Raw genomic sequence first — 26773 nt, forward strand, 5'->3', positions numbered from 1 at the left:
TGGGGACATTATTGAACCCTTGTTATATCTTTGAAAATGAAGTCTAAAAAATACGGGTAAGGCTCCGAATTTTTTGAAATAATCGTGTGCACGTATGTCACTGATCTGGACGCGCTTTTGGTATGTTATAGTACATGGTAAAAAGGTCCCAAAACCAAAATTTTAGACCCCCACCTCTGCTATAAACTTCTATTTTCTATTTATATTTATTCTGAAAGCCTGAAGCACTTGAAGAATCTGAAAAATTCATGAAGGTATTTTTCAACAATCCAAACAACTTAGAATTTTTTCAGATTTTTCAAGTGCTTCAGGCCTTTAGATGAAATCATTGAAAATTCTCGCTATGATGCAATACAAAGCCTGAAATTTTTAATCTGAAATAAAATTGAAAAAAAACTTGAAAAGAGTACAGACCTTTATCATAACTCACAGTTCCTCGAATAGGTTTTGATCGTGGTAATACGGGGAAAAGACATGAGCAACAGTACCAATATATTTCTCGTTAATCTGAGCATAGCCGATCTCTGCGTTCTACTCGTCTGCACACCGGCAATTCTCGTGGAGGTCAATACGGGACCGCAGATTTGGGTACTCGGAGAAAACATGTGTAAGTCCTTTCTTTTTTTTTATCAAAAAAATATTTCGAACTCGTTCATGATTTAACGTTTCAATTCGATGATTTACCCTTAATAAGGCCGAGCAATGCCCTTCGTTGAGGCTACCGTGGCGCACACCTCCGTACTGACTATACTAGCCATTAGTTTCGAGCGATATTACGCCATCTGCAAACCTTTGCGAGCAAAGTAATAAAATTAATTTTTTTCGTTTTTATTTTATTCAATATACCAAATGCATAATCGATAGTCGTATTTTTCGTTACAGTTACGTGTGCACAAAGTCACGAGCAGCTCTGATATGTTTACTCACTTGGATAGCGGCTGGTTTTTTAACCAGGTAACACAAAAAAAAATATAATTACACGAGTCATTAAAAATGTCTAAACAACTTTGATTTACTGTTGTACAGCCCGTTCTTGTTCATGGTGAATTTCGAATTCGATCACGACGACTCGGCGTCGGAACGCGAGGCCATACCGATCTGCACCACCGAGGCGCGCGACACCTGGAGCATCGTCTACATATCCATGACCATTGTCGTGTTCTTCTTTCTACCGGTGATCGTCCTGATCGTCCTCTACTCGGCCATCACCCACCAGCTGATCCATCGCTCGAGAATCAAGTACGACTCGACGGCCGGTGCCAATCTCTACTATCAGCAGAATCGTTATCAGGTCATTCGCATGCTGTGCGCCGTGATACTCGCCTTCTTCCTCTGCCTGCTGCCCTTTAGGCTCATGATGCTCTGGATCGTGTTCAGTCCTCTGCAGAAAATTCTCGATTTCGGCGTGGAGAGATACTTTTGCCTGCTCTACTTCTGTCGTATCATGTTCTATCTGAACTCGGCGTTGAATCCGATTCTGTACACGATCATGTCGTCGAAATTCAAGAAAGGAATTATGCACTTGTTCGTTTGAGGATTTATTGGTTAATGAAAGAGAGCCAAAGAATTATTTCATTGATTAATATTTATTCATAAATTTTCATAGTCTATTATATTATAAATTTTCCACGGTTACATGGTTAAGTTATTGCATCTTTTACGCGCGTATACACATGCCAAGTTACACTTAAATTATGTGCGTACATTCAAAAATAATTTTTATGTCTATTATCAAAACGTATATAAGTGAGTTTAGCTTGTTCTTGCTTCTTTTTTTTCATTCTTTTAATTATTTTTAAACGTAAAGTAGTGCTACAAGAGTCAGTGAAATTTATTTTCTCTCACGCGGTATCAAACAAAAATATTCTAATATATTGTAATAATACTTATACAAAATATGATTTACGTATATAATATGTATATGAAAACTACTTTATGAATGAGGTACATTTTTCAAGCGTAAAAATCATCAATTTTTTCATGAAATTACATTTAACTTGTGTATTCGTCTCAGTAACAATGATCGTAATTATAATAATTTTTTTATCTAAGTTATGTTATAATAGTTTTTATATTTAATCATAAAAAAATCAACAATTCACAAGCGTGTAAAATAAAATCTAACATTAGACAAACCGACGTCATTACGAAATCGAAATTCATCATTTGAAAAAGTTTTCCTACGTGAGTTTTAACGCACATTTCTAATAAATAAAGAACATGAAAAAAAGTATCTAGTAAATTAAAGGTGATTATGTACAGCATTCGATTCTTCGCACATTACTATTATGCATCAAAAAATCCGTCCGGACGGTAAAAGCCTTGGTAAACAAATTTTAGCTCCCGTCTTACACTAACAAAGACATTCGTACCCTAAAAAAAAAATTAATAATCGACGTCTATCCTTTAAAATAAAGCCATCTCAACGCATTCGTTCCATTCGGTTAAGCACAAGAATCGATACATCATAAGTATATGTGTGAAAAGCAATTAAGCAAATTCTGCTCGCTCAGCTACGTGAGATTATCATTTACAGTTTCATTATAAGTATAAGGCACATTTATTCGAAAGAATTATATTCTTTGATATATCCAGGGAGGCCCGGTTCGTCGGTTAATTGACATTGTTTTTACGTATCGAGACGACACGAATTATTTTTCCAACATCAAACAAAAAATAAATAATAATTAAGTATATACATTAAGAATCAAATTGTCGCGATGTGAAAGTGTAAAAATGTATGTACGCCGATAACAAATCATTCTTCATTGCAGTCTGTGCCGGTCCTTTGTAAAAGGAGGCACTCACAAGCCTAATAAATTCTCAACACTTAAAAATCAAAATCATCATCAAATCATCTAGGTATAAGTGGGCATAGGCTAATCACCGAAAAACTCGGAAAAACCAGAGTCATCATCGTTAAAGCAAGTTTCGCCTTTTCTGACCCACTAATAGTTTGTTTTTTTTTCTTCATCGAACAACACACATCTCGCACATAAATATAATAGATTTACGTGAGTAAAGTCGCATACAAAAATAGTATGTATTCATTTATTCGCTTGGAAATATATATAATATCTCTATACTTTTTTTTCTTTCCCTTTTCTTTCTTTTTTTTTAAATATCTAATAATAATAAACGATTATCACAATTAGCGAATACTCGTCGGAATTACGCGGTTAGCAATAATCATCAATCGTCTATACAAAAGTAAGACTAAGGCACTTGTTTTGGTGTGTTTTTGTGTGTGTATATAACAGCTATAAAGTATATTGGAAGATCTGTGAATACTTGTCCGTATTGCAGCGCTCGTGTGTGTTCTTCATCTTTTTTCCGATGCACATATTTCGATTTTTCCACATTCGTATTTGCGTGTACAAAAGATACACGCAAGTACAAATGTTCTTTTTTAAATGTGTAAAAATATGTACATCGTCTTGCTCAACTTCATCTTTAATCGAGATAGCGTTGATGAGGCGTGGTTTAGTCCAATGTTTCTTTGCCAGTCTTGGGTAGGAACACGGATAGGAAACCGCAAGCTGCGAAAAAAAATTAACGTTATTGCAATCACATAAAAAAAAAATTATATGTAAAGAATTAAAATTATAATATGAAAAGAAAACTTACCGAACAAGAACGAAGCGAAGAGCACAATCGGTACGACGCAGGCCAGATCGATCAAGTAGCCAAACACGAGATTGCCTACCAAAGCGCCAAGTCGACCCATTGTCAATGACAAAGCCGCTGCCATAACCCTGTAAAAAAAGAAGGTGCGTGACAGGTCAGAAAAAAAGAAAGAGGTATGTATAATTATTACAATAATTTCTTTCTCCTTCGCGAGGAGTTCAATTAATTATCAGCCCCGCGAGTTTAATAGCACCGCCGAGAAATATACATAATAATATACGAATATCGTCTCTTTGCGAGAAAGAATACAACGTGTGCGTCGCGTGCCAAGAGCCATTCTTCTCTCTTGTATAATGTTCTCTCTTACGCGCGCCAGAAATAAAAGCTCGCGCGCTCTTATAACCCGAGACTTGCGAAAGCTCGACACAGGCCACGCACGGTCGAGGTCACGCACTATGCATTATTTTAACAACGTGTATAGCGATGATGATTCTCTCTCTCTCTCTCTCTCTCGCGGCTGAATTAAAAATGTATACAGATATTATATAGTACTCGGTTTTAGACTTACCTAAGATTAGTCGGGAACATGTCTACAATGACGCAGTAGACGAGAGAAATACCGAGGGACGTGAGAGCCTCGAAGACGCAGGAGAGCACGAGATTTTGATTGGCGTTCGTCACATAGTAGAAGCCGACAGTCACAGCTCCCGAGACCATCAACGACATGACTGCAAAGAAGTAAGAAGGAAAATCGATTATATATCATCCTCGTAACAATGATAAATTGTTTATAATAAAGTAAAGTGTGCGTGTGTCTGAACTTACTGAGGAAGAATTTGGCGCCGAGCTTGTGCACGAAGAGGGGCAGCACGATGGAGCCGGGGATGCAGGCCAGCCCGATGTAGACAGTGTGCAGGAAGACATCGTTACCGATCTCGACCGGGCACTCGTCGATCGCCGGAGTGGTCAGATTCACGGGCAGGCTGGACACGATGCACACCGAGGCGGTGTCGTTGGGATTGGTGCGCTTGAACTCGTCGAAACGATTGAACAGCTCGGGGAACCAGATCATGAGGGTGTAGTAGCTGGAAGTCAGGCCAAACTGTATGGCGCAGGCCAGCAGGGTGTTCTTGAGATAGGGCGGCTTGCAGAGGGCCTTGGTCAGATCCCAGACCTCGGCCACGAGGACCTTGAGATCCTTGCGCTTGTGCAGTTTCAAGGCGCGAGTGCTCTTGTCCTTGGAGTTGGGCTTCTCCTGGAGGGATTTGACCGGGTAGGCCTCGGGCGCCTCGCCCGTGTTCTGCGCGTAGATGTACTGGAAGACGGCGAGGGCGGCGTCGGTCTCGCCGCACTCGAGCAGGAATTTCGGGCTCTCGGGGAAGGCGAACAGCCAGAAGCCCAGCAAGAGGGATGGGAGGGCGCACAAGGCGACAAAGAGATTCCAGGATTTGAAGACGAACGCGTCGGCTATGTACTCGATTTCCAGGGACATGATTAACCAGGCGATCACTGCAAAGGGAGAAGATCGAGTGAAATTTAGTTTGACTGTCCAGAGAGATAAATTTTATTATAGATATCGTGTACTTACGGGGGAGGGCGATGACACCGATTGTCCAGAACATTTCCATCCAGCATAAGATCTTTTCGCGGTGCTTGGTTGGCTGGAACTCGCCCAGGTAAGGAAATACGATTCCCATTGCTCCGGTAACACTGCACAAAAGAAAAAAAGTTTCGATTACGATCTGCCAATTTGAAATCGGAGCCTCGAACGTATTTAAAAATAAAAAAACAAATAATAACTCACGCAAACCCGTTGAAGAACCTGAATACCAGGAAGAACCAGAAACGCTGCATGAACGAGGACATGATGCCCACAATGCCGTCCATGAGCAGCGTCGAGATGAGGACGATTTTGCGTCCCTTGGTGTCAGCGAGACAGCCCCAGATATAGGAGCCGATGACCATACCGAGCATCGGTGCCGCCGTCAGCCAGCCCTTCTTCGTCGAGTCCATATCAAGATCGCATTGGGCCGCGGGTAGCACGAACGATAGTATCGTCACCCCGATGGCCGTGTCCATGTAAATCAAGCCGCTCACGGCCAGCAGCATGTAGTGGAACTTTCCAAAACCTGCATCACAATTAGATCGGTTGAAAAAATAAGTTATATTTCGAATCCTTGAGACGTGTCATGTTGATTATTGCGTGTCGCGGACCCGCATTCGATTGTGTATTATATGGGGCCTCGCGAGCAGAACAAAGAAAGCACAACGCTTGATATCAAAGTAGGAAAGAATTGACATTTGTAGATCACGCATTACGTTATAAATCATATCAAGGAAAAAAAATAATGAGACGTGATAAAAGGTTTTTCCGAAACGGGATCGGCGCTTCCTTTTTTTTTTTTTTTTTTTTTTTTTTGACGACAGCGACGATACGTATTGTTTTCCAGCCTCGTACGAGCGTGCGCGCGCGAAAAATACGCGATTTTTTTATCTCTCGTACTTATCAGGTATATAATATAGTATATAACAAATATTTGCCTTGTAAACGAAGTAGCTCTCGTCGATTGAGTTGCAAATAAACCGGAGTCAACGGCGACGACGACGACGATTGTCACGATTGATAAGGCATAAAAGTGCATAGAAAATCATTTTGACGGAGAGTCATCGAGAGAGAGAGACAGAGACAAATACCTTTCTCGAATTTTCCTCGACGCGCCTCGGATCCACCGACATAGATTTTTAATTGCGATCGCGAATCGTCGAGTACTATCTCGACGTCGTGTATTATACCGATTTGCATCGATTTTCGAGCACATACTCGATGCAGGTATACGTTATCTCGAGTTTCCGACGGAAATATATTAACGCCTGAGATTATCCCGCGAGATAATAAAGAATTTATAATTAAAACTGTATGTGTTTTCTTTAAAAAAAGGCGGGTTTAAATAGGCGCGCTTACACACACTGTTTGCTCGATTTATTATTTACGAACGATCGCTCAAGTCGATTTGTCGATGCAGAAAATTTCGCGCACGATTAAAAAGTTTATACATGCCGATAATAATGTAAGCCGAGCGTCTGTTATAATAGAGAAAACTTTCCATTGACAACATGTGTGGACACACGCGCATTTTGTTTTTCTTTTCACGTATGCCCATTAACTTTTTTTTTCTTTTATCGATCGCGTCTCGTCTTCGTACATTATATGCGTGTCTGTATAAGGTATCAGATTTTATAATAGATTAGGCGCGCTTGTACGTGTGTGCGTGCTAGTGAGTATGCAATTACGAGATCGTTGATTCCTTTCGCAATAATTTGCATGTCGCGGCTGTATGAGAAATTTTGTTGTTGTTGCATTTTCGGAGGGTAAAATTATTTTTGTCATCGTTTGTTTGTTCCTTACCTGTGACGGAGATTGCATGCTCGAAGTCGGCACCGCCGTCCGCGAGAAAGTCGATTCCTGCAAAATTGAAAAGAGACATTTTTAGTTTTTGGGTGATTTCTTATCTACGTCTAGCCGAACAGTAGCAAAAAATTTTGCGTGCCTCGTGTTTTCTAATTGAAGCACGCTTGTCTGACATTTGGTTATCTTTTTTTTCTTTTTAATGCATTGTCAGAAGCATGATAAATTATTGATTCGTACGCTTAATCCCGGTTGTGTGGGCGATTGAATTTCAGTCGATCGTAAATTTTTAAGTCAAACTGTATTGTGAGATTAAGATTTTTAAAGCAGATAACGAATGACACGGGAAAAATACATTCTAGTTCGTACCGGTATCTAATGATATTGTATTAGTGTTCGGAATAAAGAAACTTACTCCATAAATATTGTTTTAACAAAAATAATCAGAAAAACTATCGGCGTAAAAACACACAGCAGCACGGTTATCGATAATTATCGACCGTACATCGTACGTTTTTTTTACAAAAACACATAAAAATGAAACGTCAAGATGACGTTAGCGCACGCATGGTAGGCGTCATACATGTCGTGCTACAGCGAACTCAGTCTCGAATCAACTCTGCCAATTAAGGATCGAAGCTGCATATAGTTGAAATTTGACGATTCGAGAAAAAAAAACATCAAGTGAAAATTTATCGTTCCTCGACGCCTCAGGAATATAACGTAAAAGTGGTGTGTCACAGCTGAGAGATATATAGTCAGATACTGCACTTATTACATTCGTGTGTCTTGTCAACAAAAGCGCGGAGATTTGACGCGTAAACAATTGCCGAGAGTGAGAGAGAGAGAAAATCATTCATTTTTTTCACAGCTCAGCGATAATGAGGCATGTTTGCACTATAAGGTTTATTTTTCATTTCTCTCTCTCGCGATCTCTTGAATGTTCTAGGTGTGTATCCCCACGCGGGTCGTATACCGATCTCTGTAGTACTTCAAAAGTTTATTAATTTACTCGTGTTTCAATTTCGTCGAATTGGTTGGTAGCGGCGTCAGCCGCGCGAATTCAAATCGATTTCTATTGATCGACTGTCGATTAACCGAGCAGCTGAGTAAATTTTGATTGGAATTATTTTGCGATTCATGTGAGTTATCGAGTTGAAACCTGTTCATGATAGAAAATTCTTAATGGTTTTACCCGCTTCAATTTTTTCACATGATTTTAAAATTGTAACACGAGTGCTTTTATAATTTCATAAGAAAACATGTAAAAAAAGTATTCTTTGAATTAATTGAATATTTTTAAAAATTAATTAAATTTTAGTTTCAATTACCTAAATTTTTTAATTCAAAAAAATATTTAATTAGTACAAATAAACCAATATTCAGAACCAAAAAATCTACTTCCAAGTGTATGCAAGTAAAGTTAACCAACAATAAGAGTGTGACTCGAAATTAAAATCTATTATAAAAAAGTTACTTTTTTTCTTTATAAATTTTGAAGAAATCGAAAAAAATTTGTTCAATTTAATAATTCAATGAGTTCACTAATAATAGGAGTATGGCTCGAAATTAAAATCGATTATCAAATCAATACTCTTTCTCTCTAATCATTTAAAGAAATAAAAAGGAAAAATTTTTTTTTTGAAAAACTTACCCATTTTGAGATCCTTTTACGTCGAAGTAACCGCTAGTAAAAAATTGGTCAGTGCAGAATTCTGCGGATAATTGCCGCGTGCCGTCCAAGTCCTTGGCCGCCGATCTGATGGCACTGATCGCGCTGAGTTTCTGTTGTTGCGTTTTCAGTCCTTTAGCTGCCGGGCGCTGCTTGCGCTCCGATGTCATTTGGTGTGACTGACACACTTGTGGCTTTGAAAGATCGTCCGAAGAATTTCGACAGATTCGGTAGAAAAATAATAATATCCTTTGGCTTGTATCTTGTCCTCTCTTTTTTTTTTTATTAATATCACTAATAAAACGATTGCACTGTATCGACAGAGAGAAAAAGAAAAAGAAAAATAAATTTCTTTTATTCACTTGTATTCACGAATTAATATACGATTCGCGTGTACGTAACAGTTCAAAAGTAAAAACTGCGTTGCCCGTCGACGATGGCTTTGCCGAGCCACTCTATATATTTATATGCTTGCGTGTCGAGTCGCGATGGGCTACTGAGGTAGCGGGCGTCCGTGCCTTGCCTTAAAACCCTCGGCGAGATAAGAAACTGTCGCGCGCGCCGCGCCGGGGCTAGCCGTCAACGCCGAGTCAGTCAGTGCGATTGCTATTATGATGATTATTGCGCGCGCGACGCTGCTATACGTCGGAGCCGCGCAGCGATCGTTGGTTTTTTCGATTTCGAGCGAGGGGTATACACGAGCGGTGGCTTATTGATTTACGCCTAATACTCGATGAGCTAGAACAATACCTCTGTGCAGCAGCAGCAGCGGCGGCACACAGCACGTGCGTATCCGATTGTGTTGTACAAGGGCGGAGAATTTTTTTTCTGGTTCACCTGTTGATCTCTATCGAGCTAGCGATTAATTTAGTCATGATACATTAAATTTATTGAACGATCAATCGATACAATAAGGGGTCAATGAATTCACGTGGGCTTTTTTTGCCGATCGTCGAGTTGCAATTATACCGATCGAGTGTCCAGATTCGATTGAGATTGCATCGTTTCGTAATCGAAACGAGTCCAGTTCGATATAGAAAGCGAGAAATTGACCGTGATTTGTTTATATTTTGCTTTACTTTTGATAAAATTATCGTCAATGCGCGTTCTCGCTCAACAACATGGTATATGCTAATTGTTGCTCGTTTTCCTATTGTTTGATGCGAAATAATATACAGCACCGCTGTTGCGATGCAGTGACGCGTTGAAAAGCAGAGATTATGCAGTTGTAAATATCACAACTCAGACAGGTGACGAAAACATCTTTTCTACGATAATGCATACAAACACTGCACCGCGTTGTGCAATCTCTCGTGCGTACTTTTTTTTTTATCCCCGAAATCACATTATTCGCTGGCAGACAATAAAAAAAAAATCCCGCGAGGAGCTTGTGTGTACGCACCAAAACGGAACAACCTCCGCTCATAGGCCGTTTGTTTTTTTCTTTCTTTATCTCGAATTTGAGGCTTCTTTTTTCGTTTAACGATCGGTACGTGAGAACCGTGTCACCTAGTGCACTAGATAAAAGTCGAAACGCATAAAAAAATAAGTAATAAAAGAGAAGTAGAAAATATTTTTGACATCATAGAAACTGCTTCCGACTGCTTCCGTATACAATTCATGTAATTGGAACGTCTATGAGAGACGGTATGTGTTTTTTACGTTAAAGGGGGAAACCAGTAGAGTAGAAGTTTTTCGGTCAGCCGGCCCAATAATTGGCCTCGTATACTAAAAAACTGAAACCATTCAAAGGTAATCGCGTAGAAAAGATAAACTCAATTAATTTTTTTTCTTTCCATAGATCAATAACCAATGGATCGAAAACAATCGACGTTATGAATGTCATTAAATTGGAGGAATGTCGTCGTCGTCGTCGTCGTCGTCGTCGGCAGCTCTCATTGTGAAAATTTGCGTGCCGATTGCCTCGTTCTCTCGCGGCGCGTTTTAGCATAATCGTTGCTCAAACATCTTAATAATGACGTATTAAACAGTCTCGATGTCAATTATTTGTTCGGGTACATTAAATTTCGTAACAATTATGTATTAACAGATCGCAGCAGTTCGATGCCTCGCAAGTAAAGAAACTCATATTCTCGAAGGATATTTTGTTTTTCTCTTTTCTTCGAATAGCTAGATCGCAATGCGGCAGTCGATACCGGAAACAATGGGATCTTACCGGCCAATCTGAGCACTGTCCAGAAAAATCGAGTAAAGGCATTTATAAAACTCGCACGCATCGAACGAATCGCACAAGCCTATATATGTATAATATAATATACACTCTTGTTTGCGTAAAAAATCATCGCGCCGCGCAACCTACTTTTTCGCACCCGATCATTTGCTTTTCTAAATCGACCTTAAAGATCATCGCGAACTAAATGGATCGGAGCTACTCCGTACGGTATTGAACTTTTCCAATACACACACGACTAACGAAACTCTTCCGCGTGGTATATATGATTGATGGGTACATACATCGGATACGAGCGAGACTAAACGTGTGTTCATCGTCGTGTGCGTATATGTATACATGTAAACGAGCGTCGCAAGCTCGCGCAACGGCGTTAATGCACTGCTGCTGCTGCAGCAGCGTATATGTAATTGCATAACTTGGCAACTTGAACTTCTCGAGGCTAGCTCGCTACTGCTGGCCGTTTACCGATTCACGCGGTCATCACCGCGCTGGCCTTGAAAGCTCCCATATCTATACACACGCGTGCGGTGCAGCAGTCGACCAATTGGTTTGGGATATAATTATAAAAAATCGAGCGCGTGGGTAGTGCAGTCTTACTGTCTCTATGTGCACGATACATTTTGCATACTACATGTTTACGATCCTATAATTGTGCCAGCACAAATCGATAGTTTATTTTTAATTTTTTTTTCTAAGATCCTATCGCAATCTGTCATGCATGATGTTTAATGAATGAATTTTTTATATCTAATAAGTTTACTCAGTAAGTTACATAGTTTAGTTTATTTAACATATGAATATTAGTGGTGGAATCTTTTTTTTTCTCGCGAATTAGAATTTCAGGAAAACTTATGCTAATTCCATATGCTTAGAATTCATCTCCGTCGTCGCCTCTAATTAGCGCCCGATTCGCTTCAAAAAAAAAAAAAATAAATAATATACACCACAGTCTCCACTTATTTGTCTACTCACAACGTTGGGTTTATCCGGATGTCGCATCGCGATCGACTCACGATCGCGATCGAATGGAATTATAGACAAGGAGATAAGGAATTGTGCTCTGTACGCAAAAAACATCCCGGTTTGTTTTTTCCCGCGAGACCCTTTAAATTGTCTCAACCGTAGCCAGCCGCGACGCATTGTATATTATTATAGCTAATATTTGTACCGCGAGTATTGATGATTTCATCATTTTGTTTTTTCGTACGCGGTATAGATCGGAGGAGCCACGACGGGTTTAGTTTGCCTCGTTAAATATTTTATTGTTTAATAAAGAAAAATCCTGCGCGAGCATGATCTTTATGATCGATATCGAAAGTGTTGAACTTTTCAAAAATAAAACGCGTAGAAAGAGAGATAAAGATCGGTAGCTCGAATCTCGAGAAACAATATGAAATACGACATGCACTTGTGCTCATCATCGTCGTCGTCGACGATCGTCGAAGCCGGGATAAGTATCAAACATTGATTCAACTAAGCAAACATGCAAAATTTACCCAAAATGATAAGGGGAAATCGTCGCTCGCTCGGCAGTAGCTCTCATTGCACAGCGCCTGAGATAAAAACAATTGAGGAATCAGTTTATTATTTCCTTTAATACATCGGGGCATATGAAAGACTCTCACAGCTATAGTAAGTTAAATTCGAGCTGCATCGAAACGAAGAGAAAAAAAAATTGGGCGCGCCATATTTATTTACTTTTTATACTCGCGCGATGCATCCGCAATATATAAATATGTGCTTAGATAAGAGAAGGAGAAAAAAATACGTATCGCTACGCACTGGCTATAACAGTACCAGCACGATATATTGATGAAGATATAATTGCGATTGTGTGTGACGATGGCAGTAGGGAATTTGCCCCGAGAGAAGTTCTCGATCGATATTAATATACATTTTCTTTTGATTAAAAAAAAAAAAAAAAAAAAGAATAAAATTCGATGCACTTCAATGATAAGGCTCATTGTGAAATTGATTATAATAAACGTATGATTCATATGTGTACTGCCTCGTAATGCATACACACGCATAAACGTAGTGTCGTCTCGCCTCTTTGTATTTTCTCTTCTCCTTGTCTCTCGCGGTTGACTCTTTCAGTTCGCGTAAATTACGATCTCTCTCAAACATCATTACGCAACTATCTATACTGTTACTGGCTGTTAATAGAAAAGTCATACTGAACTAGGCGACTTAACGGAACGTTTTGGTTTAAAAATTTTTGATTTTTTTTTTTGTTTCAATCGCGGTGAAGTTAATCCTTCGATTCGTCGCGTGTGTTTATACAATTGCAGTTTCTGCGCACGAAAATAATATCATGAGTCGAGTACGAATACTTTCGAAATTATTTTCTCGCGGATTTAATACACGCGCGCGTAAACAAATTCGATTGCGAGAAAAAAGTGTGTACTGCAGCAGCCTTGAATTGTAACGCGGCGCATAATAATAAAATTGTCAAGAAGCACCGTCATGTCTAGCCGATAAGAAAAAGCAAAACATAGCCTTCGAGCCGCGATCTATGATAGAAAATGTCAACGATCGCTCCATAAAAAAAAAAATAAATAAATATTAAAAATTCGCAGTATTACATCGTTGCGATATAATAATCAAAACAAATTTTTAGCGTTGACTCAAATATCGTAATATCTGCTTTAATCGGCTACTCGATCTATCGACCTATAAATTTCGAAGGCACGTGACGTTCTCTAGTTTATTATTGTAAATGCTTGTGTTCGTAGACACCGTGTAAATGTAATTATGTTGCGTCATGTTTACATCCCATATTGTTATGATAAAAGTGCGATAGTAGTGCCTATCCCATTTTGAGTAAATATATTTTAATTAGGCTCGGATTAAGATTGACTTGAACTATATATTTTCGCTTTCCAATGCAAAACAAATGCTCGAAGAATCAAAATAATTGCGTCATGTACTCGAGATACAGTGACAGGTATGTCTCGATAAATAAAGAGAAAAAAACCCCAACAAAAGAGCAAAGTGTCGGATTTTACTTTGAAGTTTTCAATTTGGTATGTAAGAGAATTGTTGCCATCTATTCACAATCGATCGACGAGAAACTCGATACTCGAGACATTTTAAAACATCGTAAGTACAATTATCAATCGGTTTATATTCGAGGTGTGATAGCAGAGACGAATGACGTTAGCAAAACACAATCACCTACGTAATTCGTGTCTCGAAATTAGATTAAATTAGATTTTATGAATATTGATGATTTGAGTACAAACAATCATCTTCGCTTGTTATAACAAGTGCAAGATTAGACAAAAATGATGTATTTTCTGACGCACGCAACAATATCGTCTCGTTGCTGTATAATCTAAGCTGCTGCACGCATGTTTTCTCTAACTGAATTTTTTTTCCACACGTACGTTGACCCTCTGTGTTTATACAAGAAAATGACGCACGATCAGGTGAAGTCTCAAAACTTTCACTCGATTATCGTTGCTTATCAAACTTTCAGAATAACTACGTACAGATTCGCAGAGATATAGTTCGGGTCTATTGCTGTATGTAAGCCATATCTAATAGCAATATTTACGTTCTAACGATCGTACATAGATAAAATCGTGATGATCATTGACGAAATTCATCATCGGCCGCGCGCACGGATTATCGAGACACGCCTTAATTTTTTTCGAACCCCACGCGAGGCGCCGAGCACGTAATATACAACATATCGTTACCTATACACAATATTATATAGCATCATGCACATCGCTCCGATGTAAAGAGAGAGAGAGAGAGATGGGATCAAGACTATAATACATCGACGACAGATAGCTTTCGTCATTATTACGGGAACAAAAAGTGATAAGATATTTACCAAAACGTCACTAATATGCGTTAAATCTCACTCTTCTCTTTCTCCCTCTTAGTAGCGGCTTGACTCGACTCGAGTTTACACTGCATTTATTAAATTGCGATGATAATAAAACGTTATATTGTATTATCTTTAGCGAGACATGTGAATGTACTTATGAGATATAAATTAATTCCTTTTCGTCTCTTCGCGTGATACGCGTATTATTATTCGTACACGTATACATTCGTATACAATGATTCGACGTTCTTTTCTCTTTTTTTTTCTTTTCAATTTTTCTATAGACATTTTTTCATCAAATCGAGCGGTTAATTTTGCTCAAAAATCGAACCTCGAGAATCACTGCGTCGATCATTACATATTGTTTTGTATCGGCTTTTTTTTTGCACACGCGCCCACGCGGTGACAGTCTTACGCTCGTGACAGATTTTTTGAAAGTTGAAATCACAAGGGCATGTTTGCCGAAACGAGTTAACATATTAATGTGTTTTAAAGGACCGTTTAACGCACAATTTGATAATTTCATTAATATTTGCCGTGCGAGTTAACGATTGTTTATTGTCAGAAACAAGTTTCGTCAGCGTAATATGTTGGTATTTGCTAAATGACGGGGCTATGGATATTCACGTACGCAATGACGAAAATTTCACATTATTTAAAATTTAAAAAAAGAAATTACGTTTTGCAAAATATCGATGATGATCTTGTTATGTATTTTAGATAAAAAACTTTTCTGTGTGACGTAGCGAGGCAGATTTTTCGAGCTCCTCTCTTTTTTATTGGTCTTGAAGAAAAAAAAAAGAAATTATTACCTGCTGCAACGAGTTGTAAAAGTGCAACAAGGTGATGATGCATCGTCACAAAAATGACGACACGACCAATATTTGAGTGTGCATCGAGTGAAATTCTATGTTTTCACAATTATTAAGATTTAAATCCAGGTCAGATCCACGAGAAAAAAACAAAAGCGATTTTATAGTGTTTTGTATTTTTTTTGTCGGCGATACTACTATGAAAATATTGATATTTTGGTCGAATTTCCAGGTCGTTGGTTTAGTTGAAAAATACAGTTTTGCCCAAACTAAGCATCGTCTGATATACTTTGATTGTTCTCGTACAAGTGTCTATTGAAAAAGCAGAGTTCATTTTTCCTCGATTCAATCGCGTCGATAGATTTTACGATACACCTCGAATTAAATATTTTTCTTTCGCTAATCTTCCTCCTCCTCCTTCAGCCAGCGCGAACAATGGATTACGCTACTAATTTTTCGCAGATTGCAATATTTTATTTCTCGAGAGAGCATTAAGTAGTATTGAAGGAGTATAAATTCCAATCCGGTTTCTTCCGGAAAGCGGAAGTTGCAGCGGCGTCAGTCGCGGTGACAGTAAAAAAGTTACATCACGTGATCGACGCGCGAATTGCTTAATAAGTGTAATGTAACAATCGTTGTACACCCTTTCATGCGCCAGCGGTGGGGGAATTATAAATCTTAATCGGCACAGTAAGCAAGTACCGACGAGGTGAAAATATTTGACCTGATTAAATAATATAAAAGTTTTATGACGTTTTACGATTTGCTTAAATATTGAAGCTTTCAATAAAAGAAAAAAAGCGAAAAGCACGCCCGTAAGAGATAAAAGAGCGTCTCTTTACATTCCCAATAGAAAGCATAGAGAAACTAGAATTTAATCTATATCGTAGATCAAAAAATTGGCAAGCGATTAAATTGGCTAATCGAAAGTACACGATAATGCATGTAAAATAGTCAAGGTCAATCTCTCACTTCTTTTCTCTCTTCTTCCGACACTGAAACGTCAGACGCTACATTGAACTCGAACATCGAACGATCTGCTGCTGCTCTACAAAAGTTCTCGAAAATTTTCCCATATCGCAGCTGAATCAGATAATATCTTAGATTATAAATTATTTGAGATTACTCATTCAATAGAGCAATTTATTGGGACGTGTAATTTTACAGAAAAATAAACACACAAAAAGAGAGTATATAAGAAAGATCGACTTCAATTGTTTTTCTCAAAGATTTGTTTGTTATTTGTTGTTTGACAAATAATGATAAACGCGCGCAACCAAACGAAAATTAAATTTTTTATCGCGCGCAACTGTAAAGAGCCAATGGCTTGTAAATCTTCATTTGGCAAACTTCTTTTTTTAAAATAGAATATTAGCTCGTCATGATCTACCCAAAGCGAAAAAAATAACTAACGCACGATTACGGTTTAATGAATCTGCGTTTTTTTCGCACATTCGATTGCCTCGATAGGGAAAAATTACATAAGCTCAAAGCAAAAATAAGTTTCTTTGATCTGTTTGTACAGATGTGATTACAATTGTTTCGATACTTTTATAAAATTACTCGACTGACAAAATATACGCAATTAATACATTATCGAGAGCATAAAAAATTATTGAATAAATATTTTTTCCTTATTTTATGGAAAATAAGAGATACAAGGAATTGTTTGTGCATTGAAAAAAAATTTTGCACATACAACTTGTTGCACGTGCCGAAAAAAATCAGATTTTTAAGATGAGTTCTCTCTCTCTCATTTTGGCGGGTTTAAGTGAGCGAGCCGCGCAAAGGAAAAAAATTAACGCCCCTATGTCGAAATGATTATCGCGAGTAAATTTTTTCAACGATTTGCACGTTTTGTGGATGTAATTGGCGAGCTCCAATAATTACAATTATACGCGTGACGATTATTAGCGCGGAAAATAACCGGAGAACCCACTCGGATGAGAAAATTACGGACACGTTCGAACTTGTCGATACTAACAAATTTTTATAGACATTATACGCGATAAATTGAATGTAATGCGAATCCCATTTAAATATTTACTCGGGGAGTTATACATGTTCTATTGATGTATATGACAGTTAAGTACGCACTTTTACAATTGATTAATGCCTTTCATTTGATTTCATTTGTCTCGTTATCTACTGCAGCGATAGGGAATAATCGCATTAAATATACATTTTTGAGTATTGAACTTTTTTTTCAATTGATTGAATAATTTTTATGGTTTGATTGCGCATCGATCATAATCGAAATTACGAAATAATACATGAAGCATTTCTTGGAAAAAGACAATTTTTCATTGAACTCTGAAACGATTTCAATTCCTGAAATATTTCAAATAAATTTTCAGATGCTGAATCTGGATTTGAACTCGCTTATCGCTCAAGTTGCGAAAAATTTTGTTGTCCTACTCGCAGAAGTTTATTATGTATTATTACACAGTTTTAACAAGTTTAACAGAGTATTTAACTTAAATATGCCAATTTTACAACAGAGTGCAGCTGTTATTTAAAAAGAAAACAACAAAAACTTGTTTTCTTCATTAGTTTTTTAGTATAATTATTAGAATCATAAATACAATCTATTCAATTGAAAATAAAAACAATAGTTCGCAAAACATATATTAATAGTAAATATCTTTATTAATGAAACAACTTCTAATATAGGTAATTGAAAATTCCCATCGAACTATAAGTATGAATATTTATATTTTGATTAATTGATGTTCTACATCAATTATAGTCGATTGTTTAATAATGATGCAAAGTATCAATAAAATTTAATGATAAATTCGACTCTTCAATATTAAAATCCTGTTACCCCGGGTAGAAACAATCAATATTTTATAGCTAGTTTTTAGCATAACACATAGACCGGGAGATAGTGACCGATAATAGGTGCTGATTTTTTCACCTATGCCCTTGAAAAGTCTGAACGGTACATCGATAACAAGCTCAAAAACGGAATATTACACCGTATTAGCTTGGCAATATATTTCAAAGTACATATTAATTTGTAACAATTTTTATCCTTGTGTGCTGTTTTTTTAACTTATGCCACTATGAAAAGATGATAGTTTGGCACTGATCGAGTCTTTATCTAGCTAGACATAAGAGCGCCTAGTGTCCTTTGGTGTAGATCGATATGGTCATAATGTAAGAAAAATCCACGATTGAGTGCTGATTTTTAAACTTATGCCAATGGAAGGGATGAAATTTTTAAACTCATAGAATGCATAAAAAATAATGGTATAAGTGCCACTAGTAGGTATAAAAATCACAGAGACAAATTTTGATTGGATAATTTCAAAACCAAGCTTAAGCTTATAGAATTATTTTCATTTTATCTGTTGGGGATATATAAAGAAAGATTCTAACCATCTAGAGGTAGAAGTTTGAACCTGTATAATATCGCACTAAAAGTGGTTCAAGTGGTAATTTTCATATTATTTAAAACGCGTTTAATAATTTGTAACATAATTAGATCAGAAAAATAATTGAAAACAAGCTAATTAATAGCAATATATATTATAAAACATTGTAATTTGTCATTCTTCAGTTATTCCGAGCATTTCTTCAACGGGGTGACACCAGAAATTAATGAAATGAAGGGTTTCGCGTGGCAAAGGATTCGATAAACACGAAACTATATTTTGAATAACAGGGGGATGAAAGAAATGCACGTGATACATCGCCGATCATCAACAGGTTTGTAAATCAGTTTCGAGGAAGCTCGCGAGCACGACAACAGATATAAATAGACGAATAAAAAAACGGGGTCAAAACTAAAAAAGAGGGTTGATGATTCGATTCGATTCACTTATTATTATACACTTATTTGTACTTTGTCACTTGCAGATTTATAGACTAAGGTAGTCGCCATCTAGCGGTGGAGTCTGGCACTAATTGCGATTTTCATAAAGTTTTTGGGCAATTAACGTAAGAACTAAACCATTGTTACATCATTTATTTTCAATCGAAATGTTTACACTTGAGTATAGCATTGATCAGTCTTTTTTATTAATTTTTTCATTAAAATTAATTTTTAAGATTTCATTTTCTTGAATCTTTTGCGCAAAATTAGTCAACACTGATAAGTTAATTTCAACAAAGATTTTACGTAAAAGTACCTTGAATAAAATCCAGTATCGGTACTTTAAATTTTACGTAAAATCTGCACTTACTTTTAACAGTGTTACAATTGTTTTCGATTTACACGTTGAATTGATTAAAACGATTTTTCGATGCGCCTACACGAGATCGAGTGCCACGTGCGGAGAGAAAGAGTGCCACCTTTTGATTGATAAATGCGCACCGAAAGTTAATAATATTTTATTTTTACACGCGCATGCAAATAATAAGAGGAAAAACGTACCCTCGAGGTAACAACGGAAAACCGATTTCCTCGATCTTTTCACTCGGCATTTAAATGCAGCTGAGAACAATGATAATAATTTAAAAATCAAATCTCTTCAGTTGATCATTTTAATTAAAAAACAAAGTTGCGTTTATCTACACAAATATCGTCGTTTATACGCATGTTAGTTTATCGAACTTAACATGCAATCTTATAATATTCGATTACCAATAGTAATATTATCGATAACGCTACACGTAATATAATACCGATAATGATCTAACAAATTTTATTATGCATCGCACTTTTTTTCTGGGCATTAGTCATATTTAAGAATATTTCCATGTATATAATAAAATAAATTAAACAACAGCGCCTTCAATTTTCTCACATCGATTCGAGTCAAGTGTGAGTCTGTGTCGATCGATCAGTCGCACTTTCGCGACGATTGATACAGAGGGCCGGCCACGCAGCGCCAGCCATATAAAATCAAGATAAATCCAGATATAATTCTCGTCAATGAGCGCGCGCGAGCTTACAAGCAAAGCCTTTTCTCGCGCGCACGCCGCGATTGTCCCTGCAGCGCACATTCTCGAATGAGCTACTGTATTGAAAATTATATAAAAAAAAAAGAAGAAACGACGAATATAAACGCGACTTAGCGAAAAAGATAACTCGTGCATCGCGAGGCACACGAGTAAACACGTAATAGCGCCGTATAATAACGCATTATAATACCACGATGACCGTGAACGAGGCACGCGACGTTTATTCAAAGTTTACGCGCGCGGCCCAATATAATCATTACACCCACACGCACACACAACATGTAGGCGCACGCATTATGCAGGCGCAGAGGCGGTGCTCTTATATGATTTATGTACACTCGCGCACCAGGAGCTTATTACTATTAAAAGACGCTATTTTTTCACATGGAAAGTCAATTTTCCTTTAAGAAACCTCACGACAACGTCGACGACGATGACGACGACGAAGATGATGCTCGCGTCTCTCGCGTGACTGCGAAGGCCACTATCGCGTTGATAAGATTACGCGTGTACTTTGCTGCGGTATTGCTCTCATTATTTTCGTCTCAGGAGCAGCCCCGGAGCTTGCGAGGATTTTAATCAATTCCTTGCAAAAAATAATGAGGCGACCGATGAGGAGGCCGTTGGAAGAGTCTCAACAGCGCGACGACGAAGACAAATGAGGCTATCGCAGAGATTTCAGGGCGAAAGACAAATTGTCGACAGAAATTTCAACAATACGCACGCCTGTCGTCGCGTAGTTTTTCGATTTATTGAACATTTCATACGAGAAAACAGCGATTGATGATTTATGCCTTTGTTCTGTCTGGAAGAGTGTCTGGTACGCGATACATAGGCGAGCAAACTGCACTAAAACCAACTTGTTTATGATTTAGCTTTGATGAAGGCGAATTTTGGAATTTTCTTTGGCTCGTTTCCAGCGCAGATTAAGAAATTTTGAACGTGAACGGACAGGTTATTATTATTTTTTTTTACATACATACATGCACAGACTATAAACACGTATTTGTGAAATAAATATTTTTTCAATTTCATCGCGGAAACTGCATCGAGAAGTAGTATAGTGCCTGGGTTGTGACACATAACGAATTTACTGCACACACATTTTGGATAAAGTGCACATCAATGCCGAAGGTTTTTAAATGTTATGAGATGCGTGTTAAATGCTCTATAAATAATGTGTGCCGACTGCAAGCTGTAGACCATGCCTTTTTAAAATCAAAGACATGTTGATAAATATGAGTTATTAGTCGAGGAAAATGAAAATTCATTTCCTCCTTTACGAATTGTTTTTACATTAGAACTTTTGGTTATGGTTTCGGACAAATTTTATTAGGTGAACGAATGATGATCGTTTTCTGAACGTCGAAGTGGTTATATTTCAGAGTGATTTATTGGTTTTATCGTAACAATGCTCGATAAAGAAAGGAGGCACTCGAGAAATTTGTTCCGAGAGATCTTTTGAAGATCCGTCCGACTCACCACTACTCGACGTCGAGTAGAATAGCCGATAAGGCCGACGAGCTTCACCTTTGAAATTTGCTTTAGAGCCAATTTGTAAAAGTCGTTTACCTATTAATTGCTATATTTAGAATTATCTTTTACGCTTGTTGATTTTTTTTAATCGTGATACTGATATTTTTAAATCGTTCGTAACGACAAATGTTTGACTAAATCGCGATTTTTTAAGAAAATAATATTAGTTATATTTGATTACGTTTAATAATTAAATAAAAATGAGGTTATTTAGAGAAATCAGTACCGAGTAATTTCTCCATTTTAACGTAATAAGTAAATTAATTTTCAACCTAATATTGTCATTAAATGTCGTTAATGAAAAAATTAATTTTGCGTAAGTCAAAATTGTTTTATTTTTTTACGAACTCAATAAATTCTGCGTTACCGTTATAAATCTAATAAGCTATTTAAAAAAAAATTAATTCAAAGTCACACGCTCGTGGCTCGAGAAAGATATAAATCTTATTTTGCGCTAAATCACACGTAAAAATGTTTGTTGTTGTATTAAGTACATTTTTCCATATCGTTTGGTTGTTAATCAGAGCTGACATAAGTTTTGATGGCACATTACCCTCGTACGACATTTGCCGTGTTTTTTTGCGCAGCCTTGACATTGTTTTTGTACCCCAATTCTCTCTCTATATTATCTTTACTCTTTTTTTCGACTCAATTATACACTGTAAAAATTTTCTTAATTGCAAAGCGAACGGCGGCACTATTTACCCTGTATAAGTTTAACCGCAGTTAATTTTTTGACACTAAATTAATCAATTCGATTTGTGCTTATTATCTCTTTCCGCGTAATTTCGCACGTGTAATCGTTGCGCCTCTTTCTCATTTTTTGGAACTTCTCCCTGAAACTGCTACGAGAATTACCGCTAGGTATTGAAAAGTATGTTCGATTGACGTCAACCGTGAGCTTTTAAACGAGGTCGTTGGAAAAGTTGAGGAAAAAACAAAATATTATACGAGCCATAGGAATTTACTTTTGACGAAGAGAAGCATGATGTCGGAATGCTGTGTTGCACGCTAATTTCGAAGCCGCGCGAAAATCGCACAAAAAGCCGCGTGTACGATCATCGCGGTACGTGACAAAAACATTTTACGCGTTTTCTGCATCAATATTGTCAAAGTCTGCCTTCAAAAATAAATCTCGATCTCTCCAATGAATCATTGTAATAATGATCATAAAAAGGCAAAAGAAAACAGCAAAGTATCAACCGATTTGCAAGAAGAAAAAAATACAAAATTTGTCGATCGACATAATCGGATCGATATTATACTCGCGGTGATATATGTACAAAATGAAACATAACGAGGGTTTATTTCCGCGGTACACACTGCAACGAGAGTGTCGAAACTTTCCGTGTGTGTGTGTGTATGTGCCGAGCCGCTTATCGACTTTTGGCACTGTGGCAGACAACACTGCACACGAGCTCGGTCTACTAACGATCATCGTCGTCGTCGTCGTCGTCGTCGCTGCGCTGCATCATGGCTCTCGGCCAGACGTATCGGTGGCGGCGTCTAGCTCCGAGCTAAAGCTAAAGCATAATAATCTCGGCGATATACAGGTAAATCTCAAGCGGAAATCGGCGGATATGCAAAGAAATTATTTTCGCAACTCGTAATGCGATATAATATCTCGTTGTTATTGTCACGCTCCCTTGTCTGTTTCACTTTTTTCTCTCGGTCGTGACTCACATCGAACACGTCTGTTAAAGTGGTTATCAACTCGCGCTTGTGTGCTCGCGATGATTAATTTTTAATTACTATTGGCCGATTATGTTTGGAGTACATTGTACACGCGCCTTGTACGCCGTCGCGAGCTTTATCAGTCGAGACACGATCGCAGCTCGATCATACGTATACCGAGGTATTTTTACTTATCGCACCGCTACCGTGTGAATTTTTCGCCATTTTTTCTTTTTCTTTTGCTTTCGATCGGCTATAAATACACACAAACCGGCGGCGCTAAAATCGGCTGATTCGATTGTGTACCGCACCCCGCGCCTGGCTGCCCACAGCGGTAGCGCGCGAACTTCTAAACAAATAATTTTACACGCGAATGCCAAGGTTGTCGTTCGGTACATCGAGCCTCTCTCTGCTGCTGCACATATGAAAATCTATTTTAGATCGCCACCGCGTGCATATTTTGTACACCAGCGTGTGATTCATATACACATTATACTCGGCGCAACACGAGCTCATTAAATGCGCAAACGCAATTTTGCCTTCGAATGGGTGAAAATGATCAAAAAAATATATCAAACTCACCGGTGAACTTGATTGTTTTCTGCGTCCGAGTCAGGCTCTGTCCTCTTGCGTGTGGGTGTGTGTGTGCTTCGCCGCTTACTTATTTATTTTTCGTTCAATTTGCGCTTGAATCGAAAACGTTTTCGTACTGTTTCGCTGCGGCACCAGCAATGTTTCATGATTTTTCGTTCTCAATTATATGCGTGCTACGGAGACTCTGAAGGGAGCGACGAAAGCTGCGTGCGTTAACGCTCCTCTCGGTGGTTTCTCTTTTACAGACTAGAAACTTGCTCGGTGCTGCTCTCTTCGCAATTGTTGTACTTGTAATAACCTTCCATCATCGATTATATCTTCGGAGACAAAACAATAATCGCAGTGTGACTCGAATCTGCAATTTTAGGGAAAAACTTTCATTCCGATTTGTGACTCACTCGTAATGTTGATAAATCATTATCAGTACAGTATAAAAAAACAAAATATAATAAAACAGGGAAAAAAAGTCGCGCGATACCAAGCTGTCTCGTGCGCAGCACCAAGTCTTTGTGTTGCATGTACATCGACGTATAGTATAATTACGTATTCGCGCGAGTTCGAAGCAATATTAAATTGCCTTTGAACAAACAACGGCTGCTTCGTCGCGATTTTATCGAAACGTCGAATTGTGTGTGTAAGTATGTGTGTGTGTGTGTGCAGAGCCGAGGAATGTAGTACATTGCTAAGTACGCCGATATAATATACAGAGTCGTACAAACACGTGGATGCATGGCAGACGGTCAAATAGGCACCGTTGCCAATTTGAAAAAAGATACGGGCGAAAAAGAGAGAGAGAAAGAGACATCAGACAATTCGATAATTATTTATTAACGCGTTTTATTGCGGTGCATTGTTTAATCAACGACGCTCGATTTACATAAAAAATTAAATATTTACTAATGAAAAAAACCCTCTGTCATACAGAAAAACCCCGTGCGCACTTTCGAAAACTTTCACACGCACGCACCCGCATCTTATTAATAGCATTAAAAAAAAAAGGTTTATCCCTGCCCTGAACAGCTGTATAATAAATCGATCTCTCTCGCACAGCTGATATTTTCGTCTGTCTTCGACGTTCTCTCGATCGAAGAATAAAGCATCGAGCGCCGATCGACCCAAGTACGACACGCGATTACGAATAATAATTTTCAAAACAGCTGCAAACTTTCTAAGCGCAATTACAAGAGAAAAAAAAAGTTGGATTTGAAATTACGACATACGTGTACGATGCACCTTGTATCGTAAGTCAGGCGACGCGTTTACGAGCGAGCGAGAAAGAGAAAGCGCGAGAAATAATGACTATATAAGAACACGATGATGATCGGGGGAAACTCGGGGTTGCAAATTGTCGTTTATCTGCACGAGCGCGTCGATATAATACATATCGATGAGTAATACATGGTAATATCGACATGCGTCCGAAACGTGCGTGTACGTCTGCTGTACATCAACAGAGTATATACGAGGAATATGAGGTCAATCCCTCTCCTACTCTCGATCGATCGAGTCTAGCGCAGCAACAAAACATTTCCTCCTCGTCGATAAACACGTATACAATAAATAAATTAAACGAATCGAATAAAAGCGTTCGAGTAAGCAAAAATTTTTACCTGCCGTTCTATCACCCTGTTGCTCGGCTCACCGTTGGCTAGGTGTGTGTGTATAGCGTGTGTTTACGTCCGCAACGAGCACGCACAAGATCTCGGATCGTTATCCTCTCGTACAACAGCGAGCACAAGTAAACCAATAATACCAAAATTATCTTACGTAATTTGGCCGTCGATCGCACTACTGCAGTCGATCGATTTTTTCTTCGGTCACTTTTTTCGTAACAACTCGTCGTGTTGCACTTTCACTTTTGTTTTCCTTCAAATTTGTATACGGGTCTTTATCACTACGGATTTTACCGAAAGAATGAAGGAGCGTAAGAGAATTATAAATCACGCACATACACCAAGACGCCAAAACAATGAGTGACTGATCAAACAAACACACACAATATTATTACCAGCAGCAGTAAGTAGCAGTAGCAGCAGCAGCCACACGCCTCAGCCGCACGCGAGTTCGTGTGTACTATCAGAAGTCGAGTGTATTTGGAGGGATTGATACACACACACGCGCGTACACATAAGCGCGCACATGTATTTAGTACACGATTATGTAGAAGCGCGTCGTCGTCTTTGTGATTGTGTGTGTACGTTTATTATATACGGTGTTATTTGAACTTCGCGAGCGCCGAGCAAGAGAAAGAGAGAGAGAGAGAGAGAGAGAGAGAGAGAGAGGAAACACAAAGAACGAGTGTAAGTGTACTTATGTGTGTATTGTAAACACACGGGGGTATTTAAAAGCCGAGAGTGAGAGAAAGACAATAGTGTGCGTGTATTATAATATCTATATAGGTATGTCCGCGTGCGTGCAATTTTCTCTCTTGATGCTTCGAGAACGAGACACGCGAGAAAAAAAATATCTACAACACAACTTGCAGCTGGTGCGACTCTGATGCTGC

General features: G+C 38.1%; 2 protein-coding genes across 2 annotated transcripts; one reads left to right on the forward strand and one right to left on the reverse strand.

Annotated features, from left to right (window-relative positions):
* Positions 1-474: 474 nt before the first annotated feature.
* On the forward strand, positions 475-1534 carry LOC106656823 (growth hormone secretagogue receptor type 1). The gene is made up of 4 exons (XM_023463007.1): positions 475-607; positions 695-803; positions 883-954; positions 1027-1534. The coding sequence occupies exons 1-4, from the start codon at positions 475-477 to the stop codon at positions 1532-1534; spliced, it is 822 nt and encodes a 273-aa protein (XP_023318775.1).
* A 452-nt stretch (positions 1535-1986) lies between these two features.
* Positions 1987-26773, reverse strand: LOC106657163 (synaptic vesicle glycoprotein 2C-like). The gene is made up of 10 exons (XM_014378522.2): positions 25878-26773; positions 24256-24622; positions 8688-9016; positions 7034-7090; positions 5432-5756; positions 5216-5337; positions 4453-5136; positions 4196-4355; positions 3628-3755; positions 1987-3539 (listed from the first exon to the last, which is right to left on the reverse strand). Exons 3-10 carry the CDS (start codon positions 8689-8691, stop codon positions 3484-3486), a joined length of 1536 nt encoding a protein of 511 aa, XP_014234008.1. The 5' UTR covers positions 8692-9016; positions 24256-24622; positions 25878-26773; the 3' UTR covers positions 1987-3483.

Source organism: Trichogramma pretiosum, unplaced genomic scaffold (genome assembly GCF_000599845.2).
Source record: "Trichogramma pretiosum strain Unisexual culture from Peru unplaced genomic scaffold, Tpre_2.0 scaffold14, whole genome shotgun sequence".
In the NCBI taxonomy this organism is placed as follows: Eukaryota; Metazoa; Arthropoda; class Insecta; order Hymenoptera; family Trichogrammatidae; genus Trichogramma; species Trichogramma pretiosum.